General features: G+C 46.9%; 1 protein-coding gene across 4 annotated transcripts in view; it reads left to right on the top strand.

Moving 5' to 3' along the window:
- RAI2 (retinoic acid induced 2) overlaps nt 1-27,360 on the top strand; it is a 64,029-nt gene extending 36,669 nt beyond the window's left edge. For 2 of the 4 annotated variants that reach the window (XM_069463328.1, XM_069463326.1), the window contains exon 2: nt 25,387-27,360. In XM_069463328.1, the coding sequence (XP_069319429.1) occupies nt 25,411-26,991 (1,581 nt within the window). In that variant the 5' untranslated portion in view covers nt 25,387-25,410 and the 3' untranslated portion in view covers nt 26,992-27,360. The remainder of the gene's footprint in view (nt 1-25,386) is intronic. The other 2 variants (XM_069463329.1, XM_069463327.1) reach the window with 2 other exon arrangements.
- The last annotated feature ends 512 nt before the right edge of the window (nt 27,361-27,872 follow it).

A 27,872-nucleotide genomic window follows, 5' to 3' on the forward strand; every position in this document is an offset into this window, starting at 1 on the left:
CAGAAAGTTTTTAACCAATTTACTTCCTTATCAGCAGACATTTGCTATGGTGCTATATTCATTCATTCATTTATGCATCCATTTATTTATTTATTCACTTATTGATTCAGGACCAAGACTGTATGCCAGGCACTGTGGACCTGTAAACAAATATTCATCAATTCCTGCCCAGGATGGGGTTTGGTGGGTTTTCTCTTTGTTTCTATGAAGCGACTTGAGACTCTTCTGGGCCTCCTGAGGACTGGCCAGGATAAGCTCTCCATTCACGTGGAGGGTGGGGGCCAGACTTGGGAGGAGGGGTCCTCACGCCTGGTCGAGCATCGACATCACCTGGGGAGCTCTATCAAATCCTGATGCCTGGGCCTGACCGTGGAAGATTCTCATTTCCTTAGTCTGGGGTGTGGCCTGCGGTGTCCAGATCTCCAGTTGAGTCTCCTGTGCAGCCAGAGTTGATTCTTCCTCCACACCGTCTATCCCAGGGAGTCTGGCCTAATGAAAACCCTTCATCAGGCCCTTACCACCTCTGCTCTTGACCTTACACTTGTCACTTTAGACTTGATGGTAGTTACCATCCCCCACACATCTTGCCCGCCGTGGGCCATGGGAGCCAGGCTTATGTTTGAATGGACTAATCATTGCCATGGAAAGACTGCTGAGAAGAAAAGTTACCTCCTTTTCATCTTACTTATTGTTTATTTATAGTTTCAAATACAATTCTTGCCTTATCTGTTTAGCGTTCCACAGTGAGCATCCTTTTATTATAATAACAATAGCTAACCCCTGTTCCGTGCTTACCAGGTGCCAGGAACTGCTCTAAGAATTTTGCACATGTTAACTCACTTACTCCCCTTAGCAACCCTGCAGCATCTATACTGTTATCATCCCCACTTTACAGATGAGGAAACTGAGGCATAGAAAGGTTACAGGATTTGCTCATGCTCACACAGCCAGCCGGTGGCAAGATGAGCATCTCCAGCTCATTTCATTTAGTGGGGGTCTCTTCTCTGCCAGTCAGAAGGACTCCTCTTGGGTCATTATGCCTTTGTGTTGTATTTTCTTTCTCAAATCAGAACTTCGGGGACAGGTGAGTGTACATCTGTGAGATCTATCAGGGTCCCTAGGCATTCACAGTGGCAGAGTGGCTCAGGCTGGAGAGCTTAGGAAGAGAATCGTTCAACAGCTTCTCGGCCAACAGATTGAGTCACTTTTTTTGCAGCCACTGGACCAAGTTGTCTTGGTCTTGTGGAGACACACAGCTTAAGTAACTAAAAGCAGATGGCCCTTACCTGTGCCAAGGGCGGGCAGCCCCTCTGCACTCTCACATCTGCATACTTTCACAATTGTCCTCACCAGAAAAAGGAGAGGCGGAGGAAAGCCTGGGCGTGATTCAGAAACAGCCTGGATTCATCTATCTTTGAAAATACGTAGAACTTCTCATCTGCTTATTCTCCTGGGAGAAATCAGAGGCTCTCGGAAGTCAGTAATTGTGATCTCTTGAGTCATAATTTCTGCAGCTGTATCAGAGCCCAGTGTGGGGACACAAGATGGAAACAGCACGTGGGTCTGTTGCCATAGACAAGGCGGACAGTGGAGGGGCTGAAATCTCCTCCTGGAAGGAAGGGATTAGCTGCCCAAAGAAGAAAACAGATTTGAGAAATCCATTTACCCTGAAGGTTTAATAGGGAATGCAGGTCAGACTTACTCAAATGTCTTTAGTCACGGGTCTCTCTCCTGTTTTTATCTTGTACTCGGCTCAGAGTTTCAAAAGAAAGGGGGTAGGTGAACCTTTAAACCCCTGACCTTAATATTTCTATTCACATTATTAGGAATAAGAATTTTTGAACTTAAAGGATAGTAGTAAAATACATGTAAAATTATTATTCTACTACTTGTATATTTCTCAGTTATTTGTAGGTTATTAAGACAAATTCTTGCTGCTGCTTATATGATCATAGCACCCAACTCAAAATTTCAAAGAACATCACTAGCATATCTTTGATTTTTCTCTTGAGAACAAATATCACCTATGATAAGAAAATAATTTGGAAATATTCACATGAATTTTGACATGGCAATAAGGAATTGGCCATTAAAGAATGTCAGAATCCTAATTAGTCTGCAAACAATCTTTTTCATGGTAAAGAACTTCCGCTTGGAAGAATACCACTTCAATATACTATTTGTCACCTCATTACCTGAAAGCTGCTCAGAGGCATTTTGTGGAATTCAAGTCATTTGAAAAGCCCAGAAGAGCAACATGGTGTCGCAAAGATGCACAGAACCTTGGATTGTAGCCATAACCCTGCCCGTACCTAGATGCATGGCCTGGACCAAGTCACCTTTTCTGAGCCTTTGTTTTCTCATCTGTAAAATGGGTTGTACTAGATAGTCTTTGTAAAATGAAAATTAGAAAGCCATACATGATCTAGCCCCTGCCTTTCTTTCCTACCACTCTGGAATTTGCTCACTCCTCTCCTTCACACACACACACACACACACACACACACACATCTTCTTGCGGTGCTGGAATGCCATTATGCCATGGTGTCTCCTTTTCTTTGTCATTGCTCCATAGAGAGGCCTTTCCTGATCACCCTCCCTGAAATAGTCCCTTCCCCACCCCCTGCTTCTCACCACTCTCAAGCCACTTACTCTGATTGGCTTTCTTCTTAGTGCTTAGCTGCAACAGAAAATGTAAGAAGACATCATGGCTCTGGTACAGAGGTGGACAAAGGGGCTGTTGGAATGGAATAGAAAGTCCAGAGACAGACCCACATGTTGTTGAGTTGGGGGATGGCTTCACACATGTTTATTTTATTATTTTAAATTGTGTGATATTAAAAATTAAAAAAGATGTTTAAATAAAACCAAAAATGTAGGCCATGCATGGAACAGTGTCATGATCCAAGGATTATGATTATACAAATTCTGCACCCATATGTAGTCCAAAAGTTTAAAAAAAAAAAAGAAAAAAAGAACGCTAATGTGGCTGGAGGAGATTCTTTCTCCAGCTGAGAGGTTGGCATAGACAATCTAGAAACTCCCTTAGAGCCCAGACTTGATTCTATATTGAGCATCCAGCAGTTTCTACTTCACCAACAGTAGGTGTCATTTTCCCCATTTCACATTTCATAGGCAAGGAAACTGCAGCCCAGAGAGGCCAAGTCACTTCCCCAAGGCCACACAGTTCTCAAGGGGACAGAACCAGGATCTGGGCACGGGCCCGACTCACGAGCCCGTGCCCATGCCAGTGGATCATAAAGCTTCCTTTGGGTATAGGAGGGCTGAACACGGTGAATGCGTGACTGTGGCCAGCTTCTTACTAGGGAAATAGAAGATTCCTCTCCACCATGCAAAACAGGAGACCTTTGCCTTTAAGGAACTTCCAACTTTCCACTCCAGTCTGGGCTTTTATGGGTGCCGCATCCCAGAGACCCACGGAGGAGGTCTCAGTAGCAGCACTTTGAAGTCTCTCCCACAGGGCCCCCTCAGTTAAGCAGCAATTGTTGTCCAAAGACCAACATGTTTTGGCTCTTGCTCGCCTTAATACTCCCTCTCTGTTCCCAAATACAAAAATATTGGCATTTCTTGGAAAGTGGTTTTGGCTCAAAGCCGATATCTATCCCACACTCGCAGGCCAGCTTTCCTTGGGGCCTCTCTTATTTTATTTCATTGAGCGTTTGTGTTTGGGGGCAGACATTGCTGCCTCCTTTGTACCTGAGGTAAGGGGCCCCCTGGCAAGTGACCTGGGAGGTGTCCTCGCCCCCTTGCTATGGCCAGTCTCTGCTCCATCTCCCCTCTCCACACTTGGCTCAGGAGTGGTCAAAACCCACAATGCACACACACAGAACCACTGAGGGTTTCCCCCTTTCTGTGGTCATTTGATAGCATTTTAAATGTCTCTTCCCTTAAATCAAGGGACAATTAACATAACGTAAATTTGTAAGTGGTCAGAGGGATCAGTTCTGACAATCCTATGCACCTGTATAACCACTGCCAAAAAGAGCCTATAAAACACTCTCAGCTCCACAGAAAGACCCTGCAGGTCCCTTTCCAATTCATTCCGTCCCCTCCCTCCCCAGAGCAACCACTTTCTGATTTCTAGCATTATGAATATTTTTGCTTGTTTTTTGATTTTGTGTCAATGAAATCTTGTGGTATGCACACTTTTGTATCTGACTTCTTTTGGTCAGCACAGTGGTTTCGAGATGCATCTATGTCACTGTGTGTTGCAGTAGTGCATTGCCTTTTATTGCTGAGTAGTATTCCACTGTGCGGGTATGGCCAGCCTATGGATCCATTCACCTGTTGACAGACATTTGGGTTCTTCCCACCTTGTGGCTCTTATGAATGGAATTGCTATGAACATCTGTGTACAAGTCTTTTTGTAAATGTATGTTTTTATTTCTCTTGGGAGAATACCCAGGAGTGGAATTGCTGAGTATAGGGTAGACAATTATTGAACTTTATTAGAAGCTGCCAGATGGTTCTCCATAGGGGTGGAACCATTTTACCAGCAGCATACAAGCATTTCAGTTGCACCATAGCCTCACCAACTTTTGGTGGTACGGTCTTTTTAAATTTTAGTTATTCTAATAGATGGGATAGGGTCACTTCCTTTTATTTTATTTTGTTTTGTTTTTTATTTTAAAGGCCATTCTTAAGAATTTTCCAGCATGTCAGTCAATGCCAGCTGAGACACTGAAAAGGTCCTGCGGGAGGGAAACCGGGTGTTAAATGTTTATGAACAGGTTTCCACTCATCATCCCTGTCCCTAAAGCAGAGTCTTTCCAGCCCCAGGGGCTGTCTGTGGCCTGCCGCAGGGCAAGCTTGAGGCCAAAGCCCTGGAGGGAGGAGCTAGGGGAGGGGAAGGAAGCAGGCAAGACAGTCCAAGTGGATGGAAAAGAGGAGGGGCCCCTGCACGGGGAGCTCAGAATCACACTGTGACAGCCTCAGGACAAGTCTCAGGGCAAACTGTGCCTCACACCCACAGGCACTGATAATCTGGCATGTAAGTAGCCAGACCAGTTCCCGATCCTGTTCAGGGAGTCCCAGCCAGCTGTCCTCTCAACTGCTCTGACCACTCAAGGCAGATATGACAGTATTTCTGAGGCAGACTTTTGTTACCTTCTAGTTGGCAGAGGCAACTGGAAATCCTTTAAAACCAGTTGCCATGCATGGAACTAGTTAGGTGGCAAGCACTGGAACCATCCCTGGGGGTGCCAGCTGCTTATTTTCCTGGATTTTCCAGCCCTGTCCACACGGTTGCCTCAGGAAATATTTTAGACCAGGGGTGGGGAACCTACAAACAAATCCTTTTATTTTTATTAATACATTTTGTTTGTCTTTTATATTTTTATTTTATTTTTAAACTGAAGGTATTTAAAATACCAAAGAATAAAATAAGTTTCAACAAAATAATCCTCCCAGATTGACTGGCACAATTAGAACATGAATAAGCCATAAAGGCTAAATAAACAGCTGCTATGCTCATGATTTAGTTCTAACTTCCCCTGCCTGACTGGTGCCAGTACCTCACCAGGCTGGTTGGTGAGAGTTTATGGGGGTCGAGTGTGCCAGTCTGTTATCAGCTTTTCACAGTGGTGCACTGTGTTTCTGTTTGAGGTGGAATTTGTGAATAGTTGCACAGCTCGACAGTATTTTTTAATTCTGTCTGCTTAACAGTCCATAATGTCAAAGGAGACCAAGAGAATGCTGAAGGAAGAAAACAGATTGTTTAACGAGGATTGGGAATTGCAATATTATCTTGTTTCTGCTAAAGATAAGATGATTTGCTTGCTTTGTGATACTGCAATATCAACATTAAAGAAATTCAATGCTCATCAGCATTATAATACTCATAAGGACCACAAATATTTTAAATTAGAGGGAGAGGCACAAAAGATTGTATTGTAGAAATTGAACAATGAAAAGCAAAAGCAAAGACAATTCTTTCAAGCACAATAAGACCTGCAAATAATGCCACTGAAGCAACTTATAAAGTAGCTTATATACTTGGGAAAAAAGGGAAGCCATTCAGTGATGCAGAAATTGTGAAAGAATGCATTGTCTAAGTTGTAGGATGCTTAGAACCCTATAACGCTTCAAAGTACAAACAATTGCCTCTTTCAAGGAGAAGCATAACTGATAGGCAGCACGAATTAGCCTTTAACTTAACTGAACTTCATGCAATACTTCAAAAGGAAAATATATATTATTCAATCATTTTGGATGAATCAACTGATACTACTGACTCGGCGCAGGTTTTATACTTCGTTTGGATCATAACAAAAGATTTTCTTTGCTACGAAGAGTTACTCGCCTTGGGCACTCTTGTGAACACAACACAGAAAATAGATATCTTCAGCAACTTTCTACACAAATGTCATGAAGTTGGACTGAATTTGGTAAATTTAGTGAGTGTACGTACAGACGGTGCACCTTCCATGATGGGAAAACATGAAGGGTTTATTTCAGAGATAACAAAAAGTATTAACAGATTCAGATGCTCTCATTTCTTTTCATCCTATCTTGCATCAGCAAAATCTCTGTGTTAAAGCTACTATTTTAAGTGACACTTTGCAACAAGTTATAAGTATTATTAACTACATTTGTGCAAATGAAACACAGCCTCATCAGTTTTGTAACATGTTAAAGTTGAATGATGAGGTATTCAGTGTGGATCTCCCTTATCATTCTAAAATGGGTTGGCTATGGCAGGGACAGGTGTTAGCCAAAATTTTATGAAGAACAGAATCAGCAATGTGAATTATTGAAAGAAGATTTCTATAGGAATGCAGCATTTCTGTGTGATATCATGTCAAATCAAAACGACTTGAATACTTCTTTGCTGAGGCAATTTATGTAACCAAAGCATTTGTACCCCCAGAATACTCTGAAATAAAAAAATAAATAAAAAGAAAAAAGAAAAGAAAACTAAGTCTATATATGATATGTGGCAAAAAATCCAAGCATTTTGGAAAAAAAGCTATCTTTTTCCAAAACATTTCTTCATCAAAAGGAAATTTTTGATGAACATTTTCCCTAGTTAGCAAAGGTCATTGATAGAGCAGGATGATACATGTGAATCATTTGAAGAATACGCAGCTGTTATAGACCTATAATTGGAGAATACAATGAAAGGTTCACTGACTTTGAGAATCATGACTCACTCAAATTAACATTTCAGCCTCACCTAATTAATATCACCAAGGCACCTAAAGAACTACAGATGGAATTGATTCAGCTCTTAGTAGATGACATTTTAAAGTCATTGTTTGATGCTAAGAAAGATCCAATTGAAATATGGAAGAATGCAGGATACCCATGCCTTGGGAAACATGCCCAAAAAACGCTTTCTTGCTTTTCAACCACTTATTACTGTGAATCTGCATTCTCATACCTAACCCAATCAAGATGCCCTTAATGTCACTAATGACTGATACCCGTCCAGAGGATCAACTGAAAGTGTGGACCTCCACGCTGCAACCAAATATTCAAATGCTTTCCAACAAAAAGCAGACAGAACAAAGTCATTAAAAGGTTAGTTAACTTTAAAACTAACAAATAGTTCTCATTTTTTGAAATATTAAGTACATGGTAGTTAGATTTTTACAAAATAATGTACATTTTAAAGTATTTCTAATTGAAGTTCCTTGAAGGTGGCCTTGATTACAGCTAAATTAATTTGACCTTCCAACATGAAGAGGTTCCCCACCCCTGTTTAGATTGCCTCTAAAATATTTCAGCCAATCCATATATTTTGAATATGACTAATTTTACCCTTTTCTTATGGTCATCACACTAATTAGCAAGCCACCAATTTCACCACTAACCCCCGAGAACCCCATTTCTAGCATTTTTGGTGCTCTTTAGCCAATGTTCAAATACTGATGGCAGTGAAATGATAACTGGAGTTCCGGTAACAGCCTTGGGATGGGGGCTTCGTGATTAGAACTTGAGCTGCCCCACCCTGGGATGTGCACTAATAGAACAGAGGTTAACTGGGTTAGGGCTTCACCTGAGTCACAGCTGGGCAATGTCCCACTGTAGGTGCTGGTGTATTTTCAGGTAAATTACAGACATTGTAGCCCTGAGTTGGGTATCTCTGGAGCCAAGGAGCTTAGGCCTAGGGAAAATTTTATCAACCTTGGTTTGGAGGGCCATAGGGGCTGGGTTCAAGTCATATTTATTGCTGGGTTTGGGGTGAGTCTGGGGTTCCTCATCTGTAAAATGGGAATGATCCCTGCCTACCTCCTGAAGTGGTTGTGAAGGTTACAGAAGATATTTGGATGGGCCCTTTGCACACCAAAGCTCCTGCTGTGTAGAAAGTGTTCTATCAATCCAGTCATTCCACTGTGGCAAGGATGCTGTGTCTTTAGAAGAATCAGCATTTGGGGAGAGGAAGCCAGAAAGAGGGCAATAACGTTGAAGAGTAAGGCAAGGGCATGCTAGTGGTGGAACTTCAGCAGTCAGTGGGGGGAAGGATACTTTTGAATGAGCAATCTTTGCCTAGAAAATCCATTATGTAGAGCACTAAGGGAAAGCTGGCCCTAAACCCTCGAGCCATAGATGGTGAACCCGCCCCTCAAAGGACTGTCTACAGGGATCCTTCCTGTAAAGAATCTGGTGTGGCAGCTTTCACCTCTTACAAAAATCAAATCACGGTGGATAACAGACTTAAACCTTAGGCGTGATATAATCAGAATTCTAGAAGAAAATGTAGGAAGGACTCTTACAGACATTGGCCTAGGCAAAGAATTTATGAAGAAGACCCCCAAGGCAATCACAGCAGCAACAAAAATAAATGAATGGGACATGATTAAATTAAAAAGCTTCTGCACAGCCAAAGAAACAGTCACGAGAATAAACAGACCACCTACAGAATGGGAAAAAATTTTTGCATACTACACATCAGATAAAGGACTGATAACAAGAATCTATTTAGAACTCAGGAAAGTCAGCAAGAAAAAATCAAACAACCCTATCAAAAAGTGGGCAAATGACATGAATAGAAACTTCTCAAAAGAAGATATAAGAATAGCTAACAAACATATGAAAAAATGCTCAACATCCCTAATCATCAGAGAAATGCAAATCAAAACCACAATGAGATATCACTTAACCCCAGTGAGAATGGCCTTTATCAAAAAACCCAAAACAACACATGTTGGCGTGGATGTGGAGAGACAGGAACACTCATACACTGCTGGTGGGACTGCAAACTAGTGCAACCCCTGTGGAAAGCATTATGGAGGTATCTTAAACAGATTCAAGTAGACCTGCCATTCGATCCAACAATCTCATTATTGGGCATATACCCAAAGGAAAAAAGGTCATTCTGTAACAAAGACACATGTACCCGAATGTTTATAGCAGCACAATTCACAATAGCAAAGATGTGGAAACAACCCAAATGCCCACCAATACATGATTGGATTAGTAAGCTGTGGTATATGTATACCATGGAATATTACTCAGCTATAAGGAATAATGAAGATACGACATCTCTATGGTTCTCCTGGAGAGAGTTGGAACCCATTATATTAAGTGAAGTATCCCAAGAATGGAAAAACAAGCATCACATGTACTCACCAGAAAATTGGTTTCCCTGATCATCACCTAAATACACATCTGGGAACGACACCAATCGGATACCAGACTGAGGTGGGGGGTGGGGGAGGGGATGGGTGTATGCCTACACAATGAGTGCATTGCGCACCGTTTGGGGAATGGTAATGCTTGAAGGTGCTGACTCGGGAAGGGGGGGGTGGGGAAGGGAGGGATATATACCTACATGATGGGTGCAATGCGCACTATCTGGGGAACAGACACGCCTGGAGCTCTGACTTGGGGGGAAAGGTGGTACATGGGCAACATATGTAACCTGCAATTCTGTATCCCCCATAACAATAAGATGAAATAAAAAAAAAAAAGAATCTGGTGTGGAGAAAGGGCAGAAATCCCAGGTCTCCCTGCTCTGCAAACCAGCAAACCATCAAAGGGCACAAGGAGAGAAGAGGGTGTTGTTGTCCTAGCAGTTTCCTCTGGCGAGAATCGAGGCATGCCAGCTTCCCAGGTATGTTTTTCTGTGTTGTGCCAAGGACCTGCTTCTTCCTCCCACACCCCCACCCACTCATATGGACCAGGGCCACCTGAGGAGCTGTGGGGCTCCAGGGATAAGGCTGATGAGAGCCCTGCCTTTTCCTGTTCCTGGAGGCAGCTCCCTTCCCCCCCCCCACCAGCTCTGTGAATGCCAATGAAATGGACTCTGTCAGTGGATATTTATGCAGTTACCCAGCAAAGAGTGGTCCTCACCCTACATTAATACCTTGATTCAAGTCAGAAGAACAGCCAAGGTGCCCAGTGCTTTTACTGCAGAAAAGTTAGCACGTGGAAGCTCGGAATTGGGCTCTAGGCACTTGGGCTGCTTCTGTAGTTCTGGTTTTCAGCCAGCGGGTTTTGGGATGCTCTGAGCATGGGGGAAGTAATAGATGATAGAGTGGGAGCTCCCAGTGGGCACAGACAAGTCTGCCTGTCCCCAGCACTGTGTGCAGGGTGGGTCCCAGGAAGTCCTGTGTCAGTTAAGGTAATGCTAGCTGCTGTTACTAACAAATTGAAAGTGTATTGTGGCTCAAACGCAATAGAAGTTGATTTCTCACTCACATAAAGCCCAAAATGGATGTTCCTGATGGCAGGTGCCCCTCCCTCCTCCAAGCCATGATTCAAGCATGCAGGCTTCCATCCTGTGGCTCTACTGTCTTCAGCAGGTGACTTCCAAAGGGTTCTTGTGCATACAGCTGAGGGAAGGAGAAAGGGACGGAGCGTCACGTATGGAAGGAAGGTCTGTGGGAGCCAGGACTAGAAGTGGTGCATCTCACTTCCATGTGCATTCTGTTGGCTAGAATCCAGGCACGTGGCCACACCTAACTGCAAGGGAGGCTGGGAAATGCAGTCCAGGAAGGAAAGGAAATGGGTTTAGGGAACAGCTGGCCAGTCAGCCACAGCTGAAATATTCCTGGGAAGCATGGGAATGAGCCCCTCCTGGCGATGCAAGCTGGTCCAGAGGCACAGGAAACGAGAGTTGAGCTCCAAAAAGAAAAGGCAACACCTGTTTCAGGTTGTGCCCTTCAGGGGCCAGCAATTGCTAGCTGCAGTGGTAATGGTGGGGAGAGGCGCTCAGGCAGGCCTGGGCCAAGGCAGCAAAGCTAGGCAGACCTGGCCGAGCTGCAGACGCAGTTCAAGAAATTCTAGGTTCTGGTCAGAGATAGAAGACACCCCCACTTCTCCCTCCCTTCCTGCCCTTCCCTACTCCCACCTGTCCCCACACGTGCTACCGGGAACTTTTGCTCTCTCTTTCCCCACCTCCCCCAGACCTGCCTTCCCTGCAGTGAATGTTGTTCATGTTCTAGGAAGCTCTGTCCCTCCCTCTTCTCAAAACAACCATTCCCTGGGGAGTCACAGCTCAGTTTCTGGGGGTGGAGGGTGGGGTGGGGTAGGAAGCAACAATCCAACAAACCAAGTCACCCCAAGGTGGTACTGACCTGCTGGGGTTGCTGAGAAACTGAGATGAGAAAATCAATGTAAAATACCTAGCGGGGTGCCTGGCACGTAATAAGTAAATGCTTAGTAAGTGGTTTATTGTTATCATCTTGTGAGAGCGGCAGTGAGAGAGAGAGAGAAAGGGAGGGAGGGAGTACGGAGGAGGGAGGAGGAGCTAGCAAAGCCCTGCAAATTAAACTACTTGCTCTTTTCCTCCCAACCTAATGGTCTCACTATTGCCTCGATGACCTCCTGTTCATCAGGGCCTGGGAAAACATCAAAATTACATTGGTTGAGTTGGCAGTCCTTTAGGGCACAAGGTTAATTGATGAGGAGCAATTCTGAACACCCTTTGGAGGAGCTAGACACCCATCTAATGTTTGAAGTACCCTTGTCTCTCCTCCAAGCCCCTACCAGCTCTGGGCTCCAGCCCCCCAGCCTGCTGGCCTGTCCCGGACACACCTGTCCTCTTCTGCCTTTCCTCCTGTCCTGCACTTCTGGAAAACCCTCCTCCAGTCCACCATCTCCTCCACTGAAATCCTACCCATGTGTCAAGGCCCAGTTCACATGTCACCTGCAGCAATAAAGATTTGATGACTGGGATTCAGAGGGAGAATACCAGAGATGGAGCAGGTGAGGAGGAGGGGAATTGACAGAATCCTGGTTTGAGGATGCCTCTTGACTATTAGAGGGACAACAGGTGGCTTCATTCCTACTTGGCCATGGGGTGTGTGTGGGTGTGTGTGTGTCTATGTGTGTGTGTATGTGTGTGTGTAAACACATACATTCCAGAATAACTCTTCCCCTAAAGAAAATAGGAAATAACACCTATAATCTTCATTGCCAACTAGCCAGATGTTATGCAGCTGATCTTTTTCCTTCCCCCACCTCGACTTTGTATTGTTTATGCTATATTAGCTCCAACCATGATACTTGCTTTAGTATAAATACAGTGAATTTGTAGGGACTTCAAAAGGCTCACCAGCCCTAAGGTTCTGCAGAGTGTGGTGTTCTGCTCTTGAGAGAGCTCGCCTGCAGGCAGAGGGGTGCTTTTGACAAAACAGAATTCCAGGAAAAAGTCTCCCTGTTTAAAAGCTGAGCACTCCCTACCCTCTTCTTCCTGCATTGTCTGCGTTCTTCTCGGATTGAGGTTATTATTATTATTATTTTTAGGCAGTGTGCAACTGATGAAATGAAGCAGTATTTGTTTATTTATTGTTCTTGGGTCCCCGAGTTGGAACACAAGATCACCAGAAAAGAAACTCCCTCTATGACTCATCCCAGGAACATCTTCCATTCCAGCCAGCACAAATATGATTAAAAGAACTTTCTGGAGGGCCCCAGTTATATTTTAGCAAAGGAGCACATTAGCCAAGCTGACCATGTCTTGAACATTTTGCTTTTGGAAAGATAGTCATCTCTGGCCTCCTTGTGTGCCTTGTTCTTTATGAGTTCTTGAGTCACGCTCCTCTGTGAGTTGATTCGTCTGTGGTGTGGACATTGTTATTATATAACGGAGTGTCTTGTTCATGAGGGTCAGAGAAGCTTCTACCACCGGGGAAACACCTGGTCATGGTGGCCTAAATTAGTGACATTTAGGTATTTGCATAAGAAGCATTGAAACTTTCCAGGGTGTGGCTGGTGTAGCAGACACTGTTGGTGCCCTGTCATGTCCCCTCACACTGGCCTCTGTGCACCAAAGGCTTCTTACTGCAAATCTCTGTGACTCTCCCTGAGGGTTCCTGTTTTAATTTTTGTCCCAGGAGCACACTAGGTCGCATGCTGGGCTAGCTGGGAGTGCCAAGGCTTGCATACCTCCTCTAGGAGCAGCCCTTGACCGGTGGCGGATGGGGTTGGGGAGCCAACAGCCCAGCTTCCTAGCCGCTCGGTGGAGGTAACGCTGAGGCATGTGCTTTACTTTGTCTCCCAGCATTCCCCAGTGCAGTTGAGCTCTGCAGTGGTGACTTGTTCCATAAATTGGCTTCCTTCCTTTCCCTGTCTTGCAGCTTCACTCTTCCACTGCTGTCTTCTGGGATCTGCTCCCAAATGAATTACTTTCAGTCAAATCCTTGCCTTAGGGTCTGTTAGTGGGGGAACACAAGCTAAGATAACTAGCCAGTTGGGTTCACCAAACCCAGCAGCCTGCCCTCTTCACCTCTCTCATCATGTTCATTACCACTGGTGAGGGTCTTTCAGTTTCCACTGTGGCTGTAGCACTGCAGTAGTATGTTGTGCATTGGGGTGCCGTCCTTTGAGAGGCAGGAATTCTTCATGGAAAACTGGTAAGACAGAAACCAGTTTCGGGAGGTGGCCAGTTCAGTGACAGGGCCATTTACCATGCAGTAAAGACCACTCTGGATACTGCTAAAATCTCTGCACCAGGAAGGCACATACTGAGGAGGTTCCTGTTGGGTGAGCAATAAGTGTTTGCTGATTGAATCTATAAAGGAATGAAAAATTGACTCACGCTCATGTCCTTTCTTAGCTCTGAGTGCTTAAGGGTTGAGGTCATGTCCCCTCCCGCTTTATTTACCCTCAGGTGCCTTTTAATGGACCCAGCAAACTGGGCCATAGTTGTAGGCGCTTGTCTCTACGGAGAAATTTCAAGACAGTTAGGAAGGTTCTTCCCCATGACTGGTATCTGAAATGCCTCAATTGGAGCTTCATTTCCTTGTCCATAGCTTTATCACTGACTGGATTGTGTTTATTATACCAAGAAAGGAGCTTTATCAGTCATACACCTTATTGAGAATGAGTTTATCAGCTGCTTTCTGGAAAATCCAATTTTGATGGAGGAAACCCAATTCTGACTGCCCAAGGCGGGGTGGGAGGTAAGGGGTAGGCAGAAATAAAGATTAAACACCAAAAGATAAATTTACATTTTTTCGAGGTCTGACAGCACAGCCCAGTCACAAGTGAATGTGCTTGGTGATTGTATTGTAAAATCATGGGAGAAGTTCCGCCAAAATTTGGACCACCTTCCTTATGTGCTCCTAGTACTTGAACTTGTGAGCATTGTCATATTTGTTTACTGTATCCTCGTTGCGCCGAGAAGCTCCAGCCCCGCCCCTCCGTCCACACCGCTGCGCAGCAACCGAGCTGTTGCGGCTTAACAGCATCCCCTTGTGGCCAGCCGAGTAACTGTCAGTCAGTGTTTTTCTCAGCTGCCTTCGGTTTCTGTCTTTATCCCTTTTCCAGCTGAGCAGCCTGTCGCTTGGACCTATACATACTTAGTAATCTTCTCTCCTTCAGCCCTTGCCTAATTACCTCAGAAAATCTCTTTGCCTCATTATCTCAGAAAATCTCTTTGCTTTCTCTTTCCCTCTTATCCCCTACCCTCTTCCTCTCCTTCTCCACTCCTCCCTTGCTTTTGTGAGAAAATGACCCTAATCACCACTAAGTAGGAGAGGAGAGCTACTTAAGCCCTTGTGCAAAGGAGAAGGAAAATTGAAGGATGTGCAGTGAAATTATTCATAGCCAATCAACAGAAACTCCAGACCCTGTGAAAGTGCCCATGAGTCCATATCCAAGGGACAAAAGACTCTGGCCACCTCTTCTTTCTCCCCCCAGCCTTTCAGCCTAAATGAGAAACGGATTTTTGTATTTATTTAACTGTTTCCCACTGTCTTTAATATCTAATATCGAGACAGCGTTGTTTTCTGTTTGTGCTGCAAATGTTCAATTTTTTGGTTATGTGGGTTTTCGTGGGCTGGCCTGGAAACCTCACCATCATGTGTAACACTAATTCTATGGTAAGTGCCTTCCTGGTTCCTAGCAGCTGAGTTTTAAATGAACCTTTGAATAAACAGGGTTACGAATGTATAAACCCATTCAGATGCAAAGACAGCATTTGTGATGCTTCTCGGGATATTCAGAGGAAATATGGCCAGCGGATCCAAGAATGAGGACAGTGATGACAGCACTGGCAATAAGAATGATGATGAAGATAAAGACAGTCATAATGACATGGGGATAACAATGCTGACGGTGACAGCGATGATACCAGTGATGATGACAACAATGATGATAGCCATGATTTACTGAGCACTTTCCATGTGCCAGGCACTGTGCCAGATACTTCACTTAGATTATCTCCTTTAATCATTACAACCACCCCATGTGACAGGTTTTTAAAAATCCCCGTTTCACACAGACAGAAACTTAGAATTTACTTGCCCAACCAAGGTCACATAGCTAGCAAAATTAGGCAAGGTTGAAATTTGAACCTAGGCCTGTCTGAGTTCAAAGCTTGCACTCCCAGAGTGAGGTTGGCACTGTCTCCCTGCCAATGGTTGGTGAGGGGCTCACATGTGTTAGAAGGGGAAAATTGGAACTCCAGTCCTTTGTACTTCAGAAATCTGCACTCTTCCTTCCAGTGACCCCTCGGAGGGTCTATTTCTGGCACACTGATCTCTGGAAAATGTCCTGCTAATGACACAGGATTATAAACAGTCTTTTTCCCAGAACAAAAATTTAACCTTTGTATCTCAATCTAATTAGAAAGATTTTTTTTTCTTCCAGAGGCAGGTTTTCCCCCCTTTGTTCCAAATTTAAGAGGTTTCTTTGTTGCCAGAAAAATTTCCAAAAACCATATCTCTTTAAGATGATAGACCCTGGCCTGAGACCTTAAATGTGACCTGTGCTCCTGAGGGCACTTGGGGTCCGGGGTGTCTGATGGAAGGCTGAGGGGCCTCGGCCCAGTGCAGGGATAGGCACTGGCTGGCTCTCACGGTCCACTGTCCAGGTGACTGGACACTACCACCAACAGCAGATCTTCAGATTTTCTTCTGTGATGCTGAGGTTCACCAAGACTCGAGGAGGGCAATTCTTTCCTTAGTGTCAGAGGCAGCTGTCTGCAATATAAACACTTGTTCTCCACCTTAGAGCTATCCTTGCACTAACATCACCTCCTACAGCTGTCTAGGGACTGGCATTTTCCCTTTAGAGACTTCCTCCTTTACCTCTGCAAGAAGTGTGAGCCCTGAAGGGGCCCTGTTAAAAGCAGATAATCCTGGGAGAATATGGATTTGGTTAACATCTTGGGAATGGAGCTGAGAGAAAAGGCAACGTGCCCGCAGAGAAAGTGGCACCAGTGTGGAGGAATAGTACATGCAGGAATGCCAGGCACACAGTAGGTGCCCACGTCATTTTTGAAAGAATGAATAAATGAATGGGCATGAATCCAGTTCCCTACTCCAGCCCTGCACTGAAGCCTGTGTGGTCCCAGGAACCACCATAGGTCCCTTGTGGGGAGGTTAAAGGTATCTGGAAGTACAAAATGAGATCATAAATGCAAAGACACCTGACATTCTCTGCTAAGGTGGGAATGGAGGCACAGTGACCCCATGGTGTCCTCTCCAACCATTCCCCCAGATCCCTCTCGTGCTCTGATATAACCCAGCCAGCACTTGGAAAACCAGGCCTGGGAGCTCCTAGCTTTCTTCCCTCCGCTTCTGCTCGGTTGCCCACACTTGCCTGTCCTCCTGGGCCCGCAGCATTTCCTCCTCTGGCAACTCCCCGAGGGCTAGGTTTGACTTCTTCCCAGCAGACACCACTTGCAGGAGGCCTGAGTGACAGTAGGGCAGTACCCTGTGCTACAAAAGAGGAAACTGAGTCCCAGGGGTATAAAATGACGTTCTTATAGTCATGAAAAGCTTGTGTGTGCCTTGGGTGTCTATTAGGCATCCCTGACTCAGAGGGGGTTATTTCTTCTTTTCTATGAAGCTCCTCACCTATAAAACTCTTCTTGACATTTTGATAGTTGACTCAAACTATCCCACATACTTTGGTGCTCCATGCTGGTTACAGTGGAGATGTTCTAATCTGGGTGGCGGACTCTGCTGACTCTATAGCCAATGTGTTCGACTCAGATGCTCCTCAACATCCTTTGAAATTTGAAACAAAGGCAACAAGTGAGGCAATGTGCCTTTGAGGAAGGAGCCCAGGTCTAGGAGTCAGTGTACACCATATGTGTCGTATGAGCTTGGCCAAGTCACTTGACCTCTGAGCTTCAGCTTCCTGCTCTGCAAAACAGCAGGGGCAGGCTGGGCCAGAGACCCTAAGTAAGGCTTGTTCAGGCAGGGGGACCCTGGAAGTCTTGCCTCGCCCTAAGAGCTTCACGTCTCCTGCTGAGTTGCAACGTTTTCATTCTTGCACTCCTATCAGAAAAAAAAAAATTTTTAAACACTCCCTCAACACACACACATACACATATAATTCGATTATATATGTCTTCCCATATTTATTTATTACATACACTATAAAATAGAAAAATGGGAATAAAAAGGATGAGATGATAAAATGAACATAAATGAATTTTATGACACCTTGGGGCATGACCTTGTCTTCTCTCCAAGGGAAGACCTTGGGGTACCTGCTGTTGATGGCCAGTTTATGCTGCTCGGCTCCGCCTCTTCTATTTCTCACGAATATCAGATCAGAGCTAATATTTGTACTCTGTCCTCTCTGGCAGAACATCCCCATACATAGCCACTGCCCATCCTCATGAAGGTTAGTCCCCGTTGCAATCTGCATGGCCACCACTGTTTTAATAAATTAAGCAGCGTGTTGGGGAACTCATTTCCAAAGCTAATCTGGGTATTCATATTCCTTTCAGAGGACTATGTAGATCTCTGGATGGGAAAAGCAATCGACCAGAGGCAGGCAACTATTTTGTGTATTCTTCATATTTTAACCGATTTGGGAATACATTCATGTGGTAATTATGTTCACAGCTTTGGTAAAAAGGCCCTGTGCTGATGTTTAAAGCTCAGAAAATTTAATCACTGGGGCAAGTAATTGACAATTATTACACCCTATGGGGAGAGAAAAACCATTTTTTACCCAGTTGGAATTACTTCTTAAATATTTAGTGCATCTCCGGTCCTCAGTGGTACAACCATATCCACGTTGAATTAAAGGATGAAAATTATGCTTTTCTTATTTGACTCATAGAGAGTGGCTGGTGATTTTTATGCAGAATTAGGCTAGTCATTGAGAGTGTGTTTTAAGTACTGGATTGAAAGTAGAAAATAGATTCAGTAGAGTGGGGATGGAGGGATGCTTAGCACAGGTCTCTGGGGTGTCAGCCTTGCAAGAGGGAGAGCCATCTCGCCTCTTCCTGGGGTGCAGGCACATGGGGAGACACCGTGAGGGCGGGGGGTGGGAAGAGGAAGGAGTTTGGGGGTGTTGATGGTTTTGGTCTTTTCTGGGAAGAAGGAAGTTCAGCCATTAAGAAGGGTGGCTGACCAGCTGCCTTATGCTGTGGCCTTTAGATGAAAGGTTCCTAGCCTGACTGTGCATTAGAATCACCTGGAGAATTCCTAAAAAACACCAATGCGGCATCCCAGAATAATGAAATCAGAGTCTTGGGGCTGGGATCTATGCATGTAGCATGGTTTTTTTTTTTTTTTTTACAGTGCCCAGGCAATTCCAATGCATAGCGAAGTCTGAGAACCAGTGGCAGACCAGCACTTCTCAGGCTTTAATGTGCGCACAAATCCTCCCCGCCCCCGCCCCAGGATCTTGTTGAAATGCAGATTCTGATTCAGTGGGTCTGGGTTGTGGCCTGAGAGTCTTCATTTCTAGCAACATCCTAGGTGCTGCTGCTGCTGCTCCTCCTCCAAGGACCCCACGATGAGCAACAAGGACACAGACAATCCGATTTGGACCAGAAATAGGTTGATAGCTGCCTACACGCTCCATAAAAACCAAAGCTGTCGATATTTTACAGCTGGAAACACATATCTTGAGAGAACTTTCAGGATATATTTTCAAATATGGTTGTTTTAGGGGAAGAAACTTATCTTGATAGAAAAATCTAGAGGAAGCTTATTTCAATGGAAAAGGAGAGCATGTCACATTTACAGCCTGTTGGGGATGAAGGGGACATCCTCAGGAGCAGGGCTGGGGACCTGGATCCTTCAGAATGCCTGACTTGGGATGGAGGACTGAGGAGGAGACTTTGAAGCCTGTTCCAGAGCCTTTTGGTCCTGGGGGTGGGATCTGCCCAGTGTAGCCCGGATCCCTAAGGTCGGTTCCCCTGAAACTGAGCGGACCTTCCCAGTGACCTCACTCCAGTAATCCCAGGGCCTCCCAGGGCCCTCAAGCAGCAGTGGGCCCTGGCTTGAGTTGCTATGAGATAAACCCCTCCCCACCTCCTCACTATACTGAAGTACCCATTCCTAAAGCATTTGCTCAGGGATGCTTGGCACTGTGGACCAGGGGCCTAGTGGCTGTTTTTATAGTTGTTTAAATGCTTCCAATTCACAAAATAAAATCAAACCTTGCTCTAGAAGATGATCTGGGCCTCTGAGAGGCTTTCCCAGCATGTCCCAGGGCTTTTGTCCAAATTACCGGCTCAGAAACCAGGCTTCACCTGAGGTGGTTTCAGAGCCGTGGTTCTGGGTCAGCTCACAGCCATATTCTGAGCTTCCTGCAGCTTGAGTTGGTGCAAGGTCTTCAGGAGCCCCCACTAGGATCATTTAGGATGTGCCTGAGGGCATTAGGGGTGAGGGTATTAGGTCATTTGTGAGCTAGCGTGTGTGTGTGTGTGTGTGTGTGTGTGTGTGTGTGATTTAGACGGTGTTAGATGCCCATAACCAGGAAAAATAGGTGGGCTTTAGAACCTGGAGAATAGTTGAAATTATCTGAGTGGTCAAGTGTTTTTGCTTTTTAAATTAAACCGTGAATGAGTCTTCATTATAAAGATGTCAACATGCTCAGAAGTGCATAAGCTGAAATGGGTGCTTTGTGCAAAGGTCTGGAGGAGGAGGCTTGAGAGGCGGGAGCAGCTTGCATGGGCACCACCGGGGCACAGACGTGGGGCAGGTCACTGACTGACCTCCGGGGAGTTAGGCCTAAAGTTGGCTTCCTCATGAATGTAGCTCCTCAAAGGCAAAGCAGCCACTTTGATTTTATTTTTGTGGGTGAGTCAGAGAAACTTAGGATAAACTCATTGACATCCCAGTCCTGTGGGGATCCTCAGTGTCCACAAAGTGCCGTCTCATTCGAGTCTCCTACTGGCTGGTGAAGGGGGCTGGCCGCCATGTTCTACCGTGGCGCCTGTGAGCCTGGCCCTCTGCTCTTGCCACAGCAAGAGCCTGGTGACCTCTGTGAAAACTGGCCTTGCGTGAGTTTTAGTCAGCCTTTTGGGTTGCAGGTTCCTCATGAGTAAAAAGAGTGAGGAAGCAACGAGAGGAGTTGTGAGCTTTAATGCCCGTGCCCACCTCGACATGCCATGATTCTATAAACAGCGGGTCTGTGACAGGAAGATGAGAATGAGAACACCAGGCTCTGGAAGGCCGAAGTGTTCACTCATGCACTGGTTCATCCAGAAAATATTTCCTAAGCACCTGCTATTCACCAGGTATGGTGCCAGGTGCAAGGAGGGAGACAGTCCCCTGCCCCTGGAAGAGCAGGTGAATAGGCAATCCCGGTATGGGGGCAGGGCAGGGGCAGGACTGGACAAGGGGAAGTCGGGATCCTGTGGGAGCTGGGGGGGAGATCTCAGGAGAAGTGACTCTGGGGCTGAGCCCCCAAGTCTGACAGACGAGCAGGAGTTGGGTGGGTGAAGGCAGAGGCCAGAGAATACTCCAAGCTCAGGGGCAGACCCTAGGGAGACTGGGCTCTGGTATGATTAGATCTTCTAGATAATTAGAAGAGGGGTTCAGATAACAATTCCGTGACCCCACAAGTCTCCAAGGCCACCTTCGATCCCAGACAGTCCTGTCTCACCTCCCCATCTTCCCTGGGCCCCCAGGCTTTTCCCCAAAGTCTCCATCTGGGGGCTGTGGGTCTCCAGCAACCCACGGATCTAGGTGGCCCACTTCCCACCGGGCCGCACTGCCATCATGTACTGACCCCTCTCTCGCACCCCCAGGGATAATGGCTGGAGGTGGAATGGATAGTGACCTCATTTATTTATTTATTTATTTAAGTTTTAAATTATTGATATTATGGATACGTAATAGTTGTATATCAATTACCCTGATTTGTGACCTCATTTAAACCCATTTGAAAACGACGTTTTGTAAAACCCAAACACGACATCCCCTGTCACCTCCAAAGAAACTCACACCCCCTCTGCCTGAGCATCAGTCAGCTTCTGTGATGCTCCTGGATTTGAAGAGGTCCCTGCCCACCCCCTGCCCGTGCTAATCGGTGGCTTGGCTGAGTGGGGGGCCGGCCCTCCGCCTGCTCTCCAGTCATTATCTGGCTTCTCGGCTCATCCTCAGGGACAGAGGTTTGTCTTTTGAACCCTCATTTCATAAGCTGGTGTTTTTAATCCTCAGGGCATCACTGACGCTTCCAGTACTGGCTCCTGCAACAGGGACACCTGCTGTGCCCCTCCTCAGTACATCCAGACCCCCCCAGCTGCTGCCCCACAGTGGGAGGGATGCCTGCTGGCAGGTTGAACAGCAGCGGGAGGAGGAGCAGAGAAAAAGAGGGAAAAGGGCTTTCTGGCAGGTGGAAGGGAGCCTGGTGAAGGCCAAGTTTGTGTTTCCCTCACCTGGGTGTCCCCGGGCCAGTGTGGTACCTGGTGGGGACTGGGTGGAAGAACCCAGCAGCCCATGGCTCCCTAGGGAAGGGGCTGTGGCACTCACAGGCCTACTTTGGCTGGGTAGTCAGGCAGGTCCAAAGCTATCCTGTCAGAAGAGGAGGAGGTGAGCGTTGGGCCAGGGGCTTTTCTCCCCCTTGCCCCTGAGATGCTGCGTGCTGCTCCCCTCCACCTGCATCCCGGCCTGGCCTGCATCCCATGGGGCCTTGGCCCTGTTCCCAGAGACCTGCATGCCCCAGCAGGGGACCTGAAGGCCTTCCTGTAACTCATGGGTGCTGAGTGCCCTCCCACTCATGTGACATCTGTCTCAGGAAGGCAGGCTGGGGGCAGATGGGTAACTGCAAGTAGGCTGAGAGGATGGAGGTCCCCCAGGCACTTTGGTAACAGAACCATAGCCGCTTAGGGCTGCAGGCCACAAGGACATGAAGAACTCCCTCGAGGAGGGGGACAGAAGAGGCCCCTTGAGGAGAAACAAGAACAAACAACAGTAACTGGAAAGGACCTGGCCCCACGTTAAAGAAATGTGATACTCAAGTACTCTTTCTTGCATGCCTCTGCAGGCCATGCACTTTGTGCCGAAGGGGAGGCTCTGGGGACCCTCTGGTCTGTGGGAAACAAAATGCATGGAGGGGCGTGGCCCTCACAGGTCCCACAGTGGAAAGGGAATTTGGGAATTTGGCCCTGAACTCTAAGCCCAGCCTCCGTGTGCCCTTAAGCTAGTTGTTCAACCTCCCTGTGGAATCAGTTTTCCCACCAACAAAATGGGCATAATTACAGCCCCCCCCCCACCCCGTGACAGGGTCATTCTAAGGATTGCAGGAGCTAATGCCTAGGAAGCTCTCAGCAGAGGGCTGGCACATAGCAAATGCTCAGTGAGCCTTAGCTCTTGCCATCTGTGGGAGGAGCAGGGGCCTGCGGGAGGTGCCCTGCCCTGGCAAGGTCCCCTCCTCGCACTCTGAGCAGGAGCTTTCTGGGGCAGTTTGCAGCTCTAGACCAGAGCCAGGCAGGGAGGGGAGTGAGGGTTCACAGGAAATGATGAGAGCTGGCCCCTGAGCAGAAGGTGTGTACAGGAGCAGGTGGGACAGGCCTCCAGGAGTTTGCCTTCTCTTCCTTGGGAGGGAGTTGTGGGAAGCAGACAGGGAAGGAGTGAGGGAGGGAGACTGTCATTTCTAGAAGGGCGGACAGATGCAGCCACAGTGAGAAAGCACTGTCACAGCTGGATAATCCTAACCCCACTGGAAGCCCCAGTATGGCACAGAGCATGTCTTGACTTCTGCTGAGTCCTCCTCAGATGGGTGGCTGCATGTGCCTTCTCTGACCCTTGCTTGTCCTTGCTGTCCTTGTCCTTACCAGTCACACCCCAGCTTCCCTTCCTCACAGGTTCTGGCCACTGTGAAGGACAAGGGTCTGGCCTCAGGTTCTTAGGGCCTTCACAGGGCTGTGTGCATGTGGCCAACAGAGATGTGTCCTGTTCATGTTGATGGTTCTCCTGACATAACTTTGATGCCAGCAAATCTCTGATCGGAGCTGTGTGCCTCCACTAGACTATAATCTCCATGAAAGCAGGAACCTTGTCACTGCATTTTCAGCCCTCAACAAAGCGCCAGCATGCAGTGGGCATTCAGCAAATTCATTGGTTGGATGAGTGCATGAATGAGTGGGGTATTAGAGGCATGGTATTTTCTAGGCTGAATCAGGGAGCATTCATCTCATGAAGAGCCAGGCCCTTCAGCTGGGGCAAGGCCCCTCAGCCTCCCTGGGGCCAGGCTGCTCCCAACTCTACCCCAAGTGGGTTATTGTCCAGCATGCTGGGTCACCTCATGGTTTTCAGAGGGCACTCTGCCCACAGGGAGACAGGTCTGGAGCCCTCACTTGGAGGCACGGCCAAGGGCATGGCTCCCCAGAGGTTTCCCACAAAGTTCTTTGCACAGCATCCTTCCCCTTCTCCTCCCTTCCTCCCACCTCAGAGAAACTCCTTGTTCTGTGCACTGGACACATTTTGATTGCCTGGAATATCACGGAGTTGTTCATTTGTTAAAGCTGACTTCCTGTAGTGGGACATCGTTTGTTTGTTTCTAACCCCATGGTGTGCTGGGCCACCTCTCTTTCTTGTTTTGGAGATTGTGTTGGTAATTTGGGGGTGAGGAGGGGAGGGCAAGATGACCACAGGACTAAAGTCTAAACAGCTGGGACAGGCAAGGTCAAGTATCTGAGTTGCCCAAGGCCTGCCCAGTGAAACTGAGGGTTATTGAATTATTATTGAGCCCAACCAGACTCCAGGGCTGCACAGATCCCCAGTTAGACATGGTGCCTGCCTTCTCCATGGTAACGAGGCTAAATATGGCCGCGTTTCCATGGAGAGCCCTATCGCAGCTGCAGCCCTGCTTCCTCCAGGAAGCACTTGCACTGGGCTCCTTTGGCCTCTCAGGAGGTGGCCAGAGGTCTTTGGGAGGTGCTGGGGACATCAAGGAAGTGTGATGTTTGTTTTGAAGATGTTTGTTTCCAATAAGTGTTCCATTTCGCCAGCCCTAGACTCATCAGTGTCCCCTCCTCTTGGCAGTTAGATGTTAGGAGAAGCCACGGGTCAGACAGATGAGCAAGTGGTGCTGGGCCCGACGATCATTCATGCGAATCATCCCGTCTTCCTCTGCTCCGGGGAGTGGATGTCCCTGTTTTTGGGAGGAATGAGGATGTCCTTGGTCAGAGGAAGACAGTGAGACAACTGTAATGACCCTTGTGTAAATGCCCTGCTCTTCCTATCATCAAAACTCTTTTGGTCTAAGAAGTATTACTACGAAGAGTTTTTTAAATGCCTCTTTTCATATTCGTAGAATAATCAAATATGACAAGGTTTTGTTTTCTCTTCCTTCAAGGAAAGTAAGTCTTGACTGCTTACTTGAACTTGAACAAGTCAAATCTTCACATATCTTAACTGTCTGCCATAGCAATCTGGAATAAAACTTTGTTTTTGTTGAAGGCTAAACATACAAGGTGAGAATTTGACTTAAACACACCCTGTGTAATCTTACTTGGCTATTCACCGATTGCATTGTCTGTGTTTATAGCTTAGTCATCTGTCACACTGGGGCTCTCCCTGCACAGCTGATGATATGGGTTTGTTCACATATCTTAGGAGATGTCTATAACATGCGCGTATACATAGACAGGTTACGCCCCCTGGTTCACTAAGATGTGGAAACTTTCTAAAGACATGGAGAGAGCTTTTAAGGCAATTATTAATATAAAGTCTCTTAAGGAAGGTTCATGTCCTGTGCTCTGTGTTGCAGGCCAAGCGGCATCAGAGCTGAGTGATGGACGACCTGCAGTCCCAGAACCTCTCCATGGACATGACCGACTCCCCTCCCACCTTGGCCAATAACAGACTGGAGAATGGCATGGCCCAGCTGATCACCACGGAGGCCTGGAACATCAACTCCACCGACCTGGTAAAGAAGGCCCTGGTGACCGTGCCGGCCCCATCCATTCTGAACCCCCCTGCCGAATCCCAGGGCGGCATGGCTCTGAAGGTGGCGGCCACCGTGCTGCAGCCTCTGTGCCTCGGGGAGAGCCCGGTGGTGATGCCCATTCACATGCAGGTGGAGGGAGGCTCCGCGCCAGAGCTCAACCCCAATGGCAACGCCACCTACGTGATGACCACGCAGGGCCCCGTGCAGCTGCCCGTGGTGCTGGAGCAGCATGTCTTCCAGCACCTCAACTCCCCTCTGGTCCTGCCGCAGGAGGCGCCGTGCTCCTCCAGTGCCATCCACAACAACCTCTTCCAGGGGGCTGAGGACCCCGAGGCCCAGCCCCAGCTCCTGGACCTGAGACTCCCCAGCCAGCCGCAGGAGCCCACCTTGCCCTTTGAAGCTGTGCTCCAGAATTTGTTTCCCTCCCAGGGCACTCTCGGCCCCCCACCCTGTCAGCCTCCTCCTGGCTATGCTCCTGTGCCACCCCAGCCCTTTAACTCACCTTTGTCCCCCCTGGTCCCACCAGCCACCCTCTTGGTGCCCTACCCTGTGATCGTCCCCTTGCCTGTGCCGGTCCCCATTCCCATCCCCATCCCGGTGCCTCAGAGTTCTGAATCCAAGTTCAGCCCCAGTTTCCCCAAGCCACCATCTTCCTTCGGCCTGCACCCCTTTAAAGGCACCCAGACCCCTCTGGAAAAGGATGAACTGAAACCGTTTGACATCCTCCAGCCGAAGGAGTACTTCCAGCTCAGCCGCCACACAGTCATCAAGATGGGCAGTGAGAATGAGGCCCTCGATCTCTCCATGAAGTCCGTGCCCTGGCTCAAGGCTGGCGAAGTCAGTCCCCCAATCTTCCAGGAAGATGCAGCCCTAGACCTATCACTGGCAGCGCACCGGAAACCTGAGCCTCTCCCTGAGACCCTGTATGACAGCAGTGGGTCAGTGGACAGCCCAGGTCACGCAGTGATGGAGAAACTTCCCAGTGGCATGGAAATGCCCTTTGCCCCTGCCACGCCCCATGAGGCCTCAGCCATGATGGATAGCCACAGCAGCAGCAGCAACGCCGCCGAGCTGCCCAGCCACCCCGGCAGCGAGGTCAAGGCTGAAAATAACGTTGAGATTGTGAGCGAGTCCCAGGCAGCCAAGGTTATCGTCTCAGTCGAAGATGCTGTGCCTACCATATTCTGTGGCAAGATCAAAGGCCTCTCAGGGGTGTCCACAAAAAACTTCTCCTTCAAAAGAGAAGACTCCGTGCTTCAGGGCTACGACATCAACAGCCAAGGAGAAGAGTCCATGGGAAATGCAGAGCCCCTAAGGAAACCCATCAAAAACCGGAGCATAAAGTTAAAGAAAGTGAACTCCCAAGAAATACACATGCTCCCAATCAAAAAACAACGGCTGGCCACCTTTTTTCCGAGAAAGTAAATAATGGCTTTTTAAAATTTTTATGATTATAATATGGGAAAAGGTGCATTGGTTTTATAAAAAGGCATTTAAAACAAATTATCTTTGTTAATTATTTTGGGGAGTAGTTGGGAAACGGAAAGGTGAATTGGCTCTAGAGGCCCTGTAAGCTAGTATCATTTTCTTTTTCAATTTTTGACTTTTCACAAATGAGTAAATAAGAGCAACCTATTTTTCAAGCAGATTGCACATTTTTTGCAGCTTTAATGGAATATTGGGTGAATCAGAGGGGTAAAAAAAGCTATTTTCATTGCCACAAAGTGCTTTGATGATGTAATACCTAATAAAAGGTAGGATGAATATTTCACAATAAATGTTTGTTTGCACTAATTGGTTGCAGTATTCTGTCATTTATAAAATTTGCATTCCTTAACTGGCATAATTGGCCAAAACTCTTGCTTGTAAAAAGCTGTAATTTATCTGTGTTTAGAGAACTGAGCTCTTCAGGCATATTGGGAAATATTGTCCTATGATCCCATGAAAGGAGAATTAGGAATATGTATGACCTCGAGCAGGTCGCTGCCCCCTCTAGCCCTCAGGTTTTTTTCATTTATAAAAATGTGGCAAAGAGAGGGGGCAAGGCAGTGAGTTTCAAGTCCCTAAGGCCCCTTTTATTTCACATAGTTTTTGGGTGTGTAGAGAATTCTATGCCTGGACCTTGCATAGACAAATGTCTCGAAAAGAAAAAGTACCTTCTTCCCTCCCACCGACTCCCCAGAGATTAGCTGGAAAGGGCCTTCTTTTCAAGGGCAATAAGAGCATTTTTCTCAATGACTGAAAATCTTGCAAGTCAAAAGTATTGCCGCCGGCCACTCAGAATGAGAGGAAAGTCCGTTGCCCAC

Source organism: Eulemur rufifrons, chromosome 30 (assembly GCF_041146395.1).
Source record: "Eulemur rufifrons isolate Redbay chromosome 30, OSU_ERuf_1, whole genome shotgun sequence".
NCBI classification, from domain to species: Eukaryota; Metazoa; Chordata; class Mammalia; order Primates; family Lemuridae; genus Eulemur; species Eulemur rufifrons.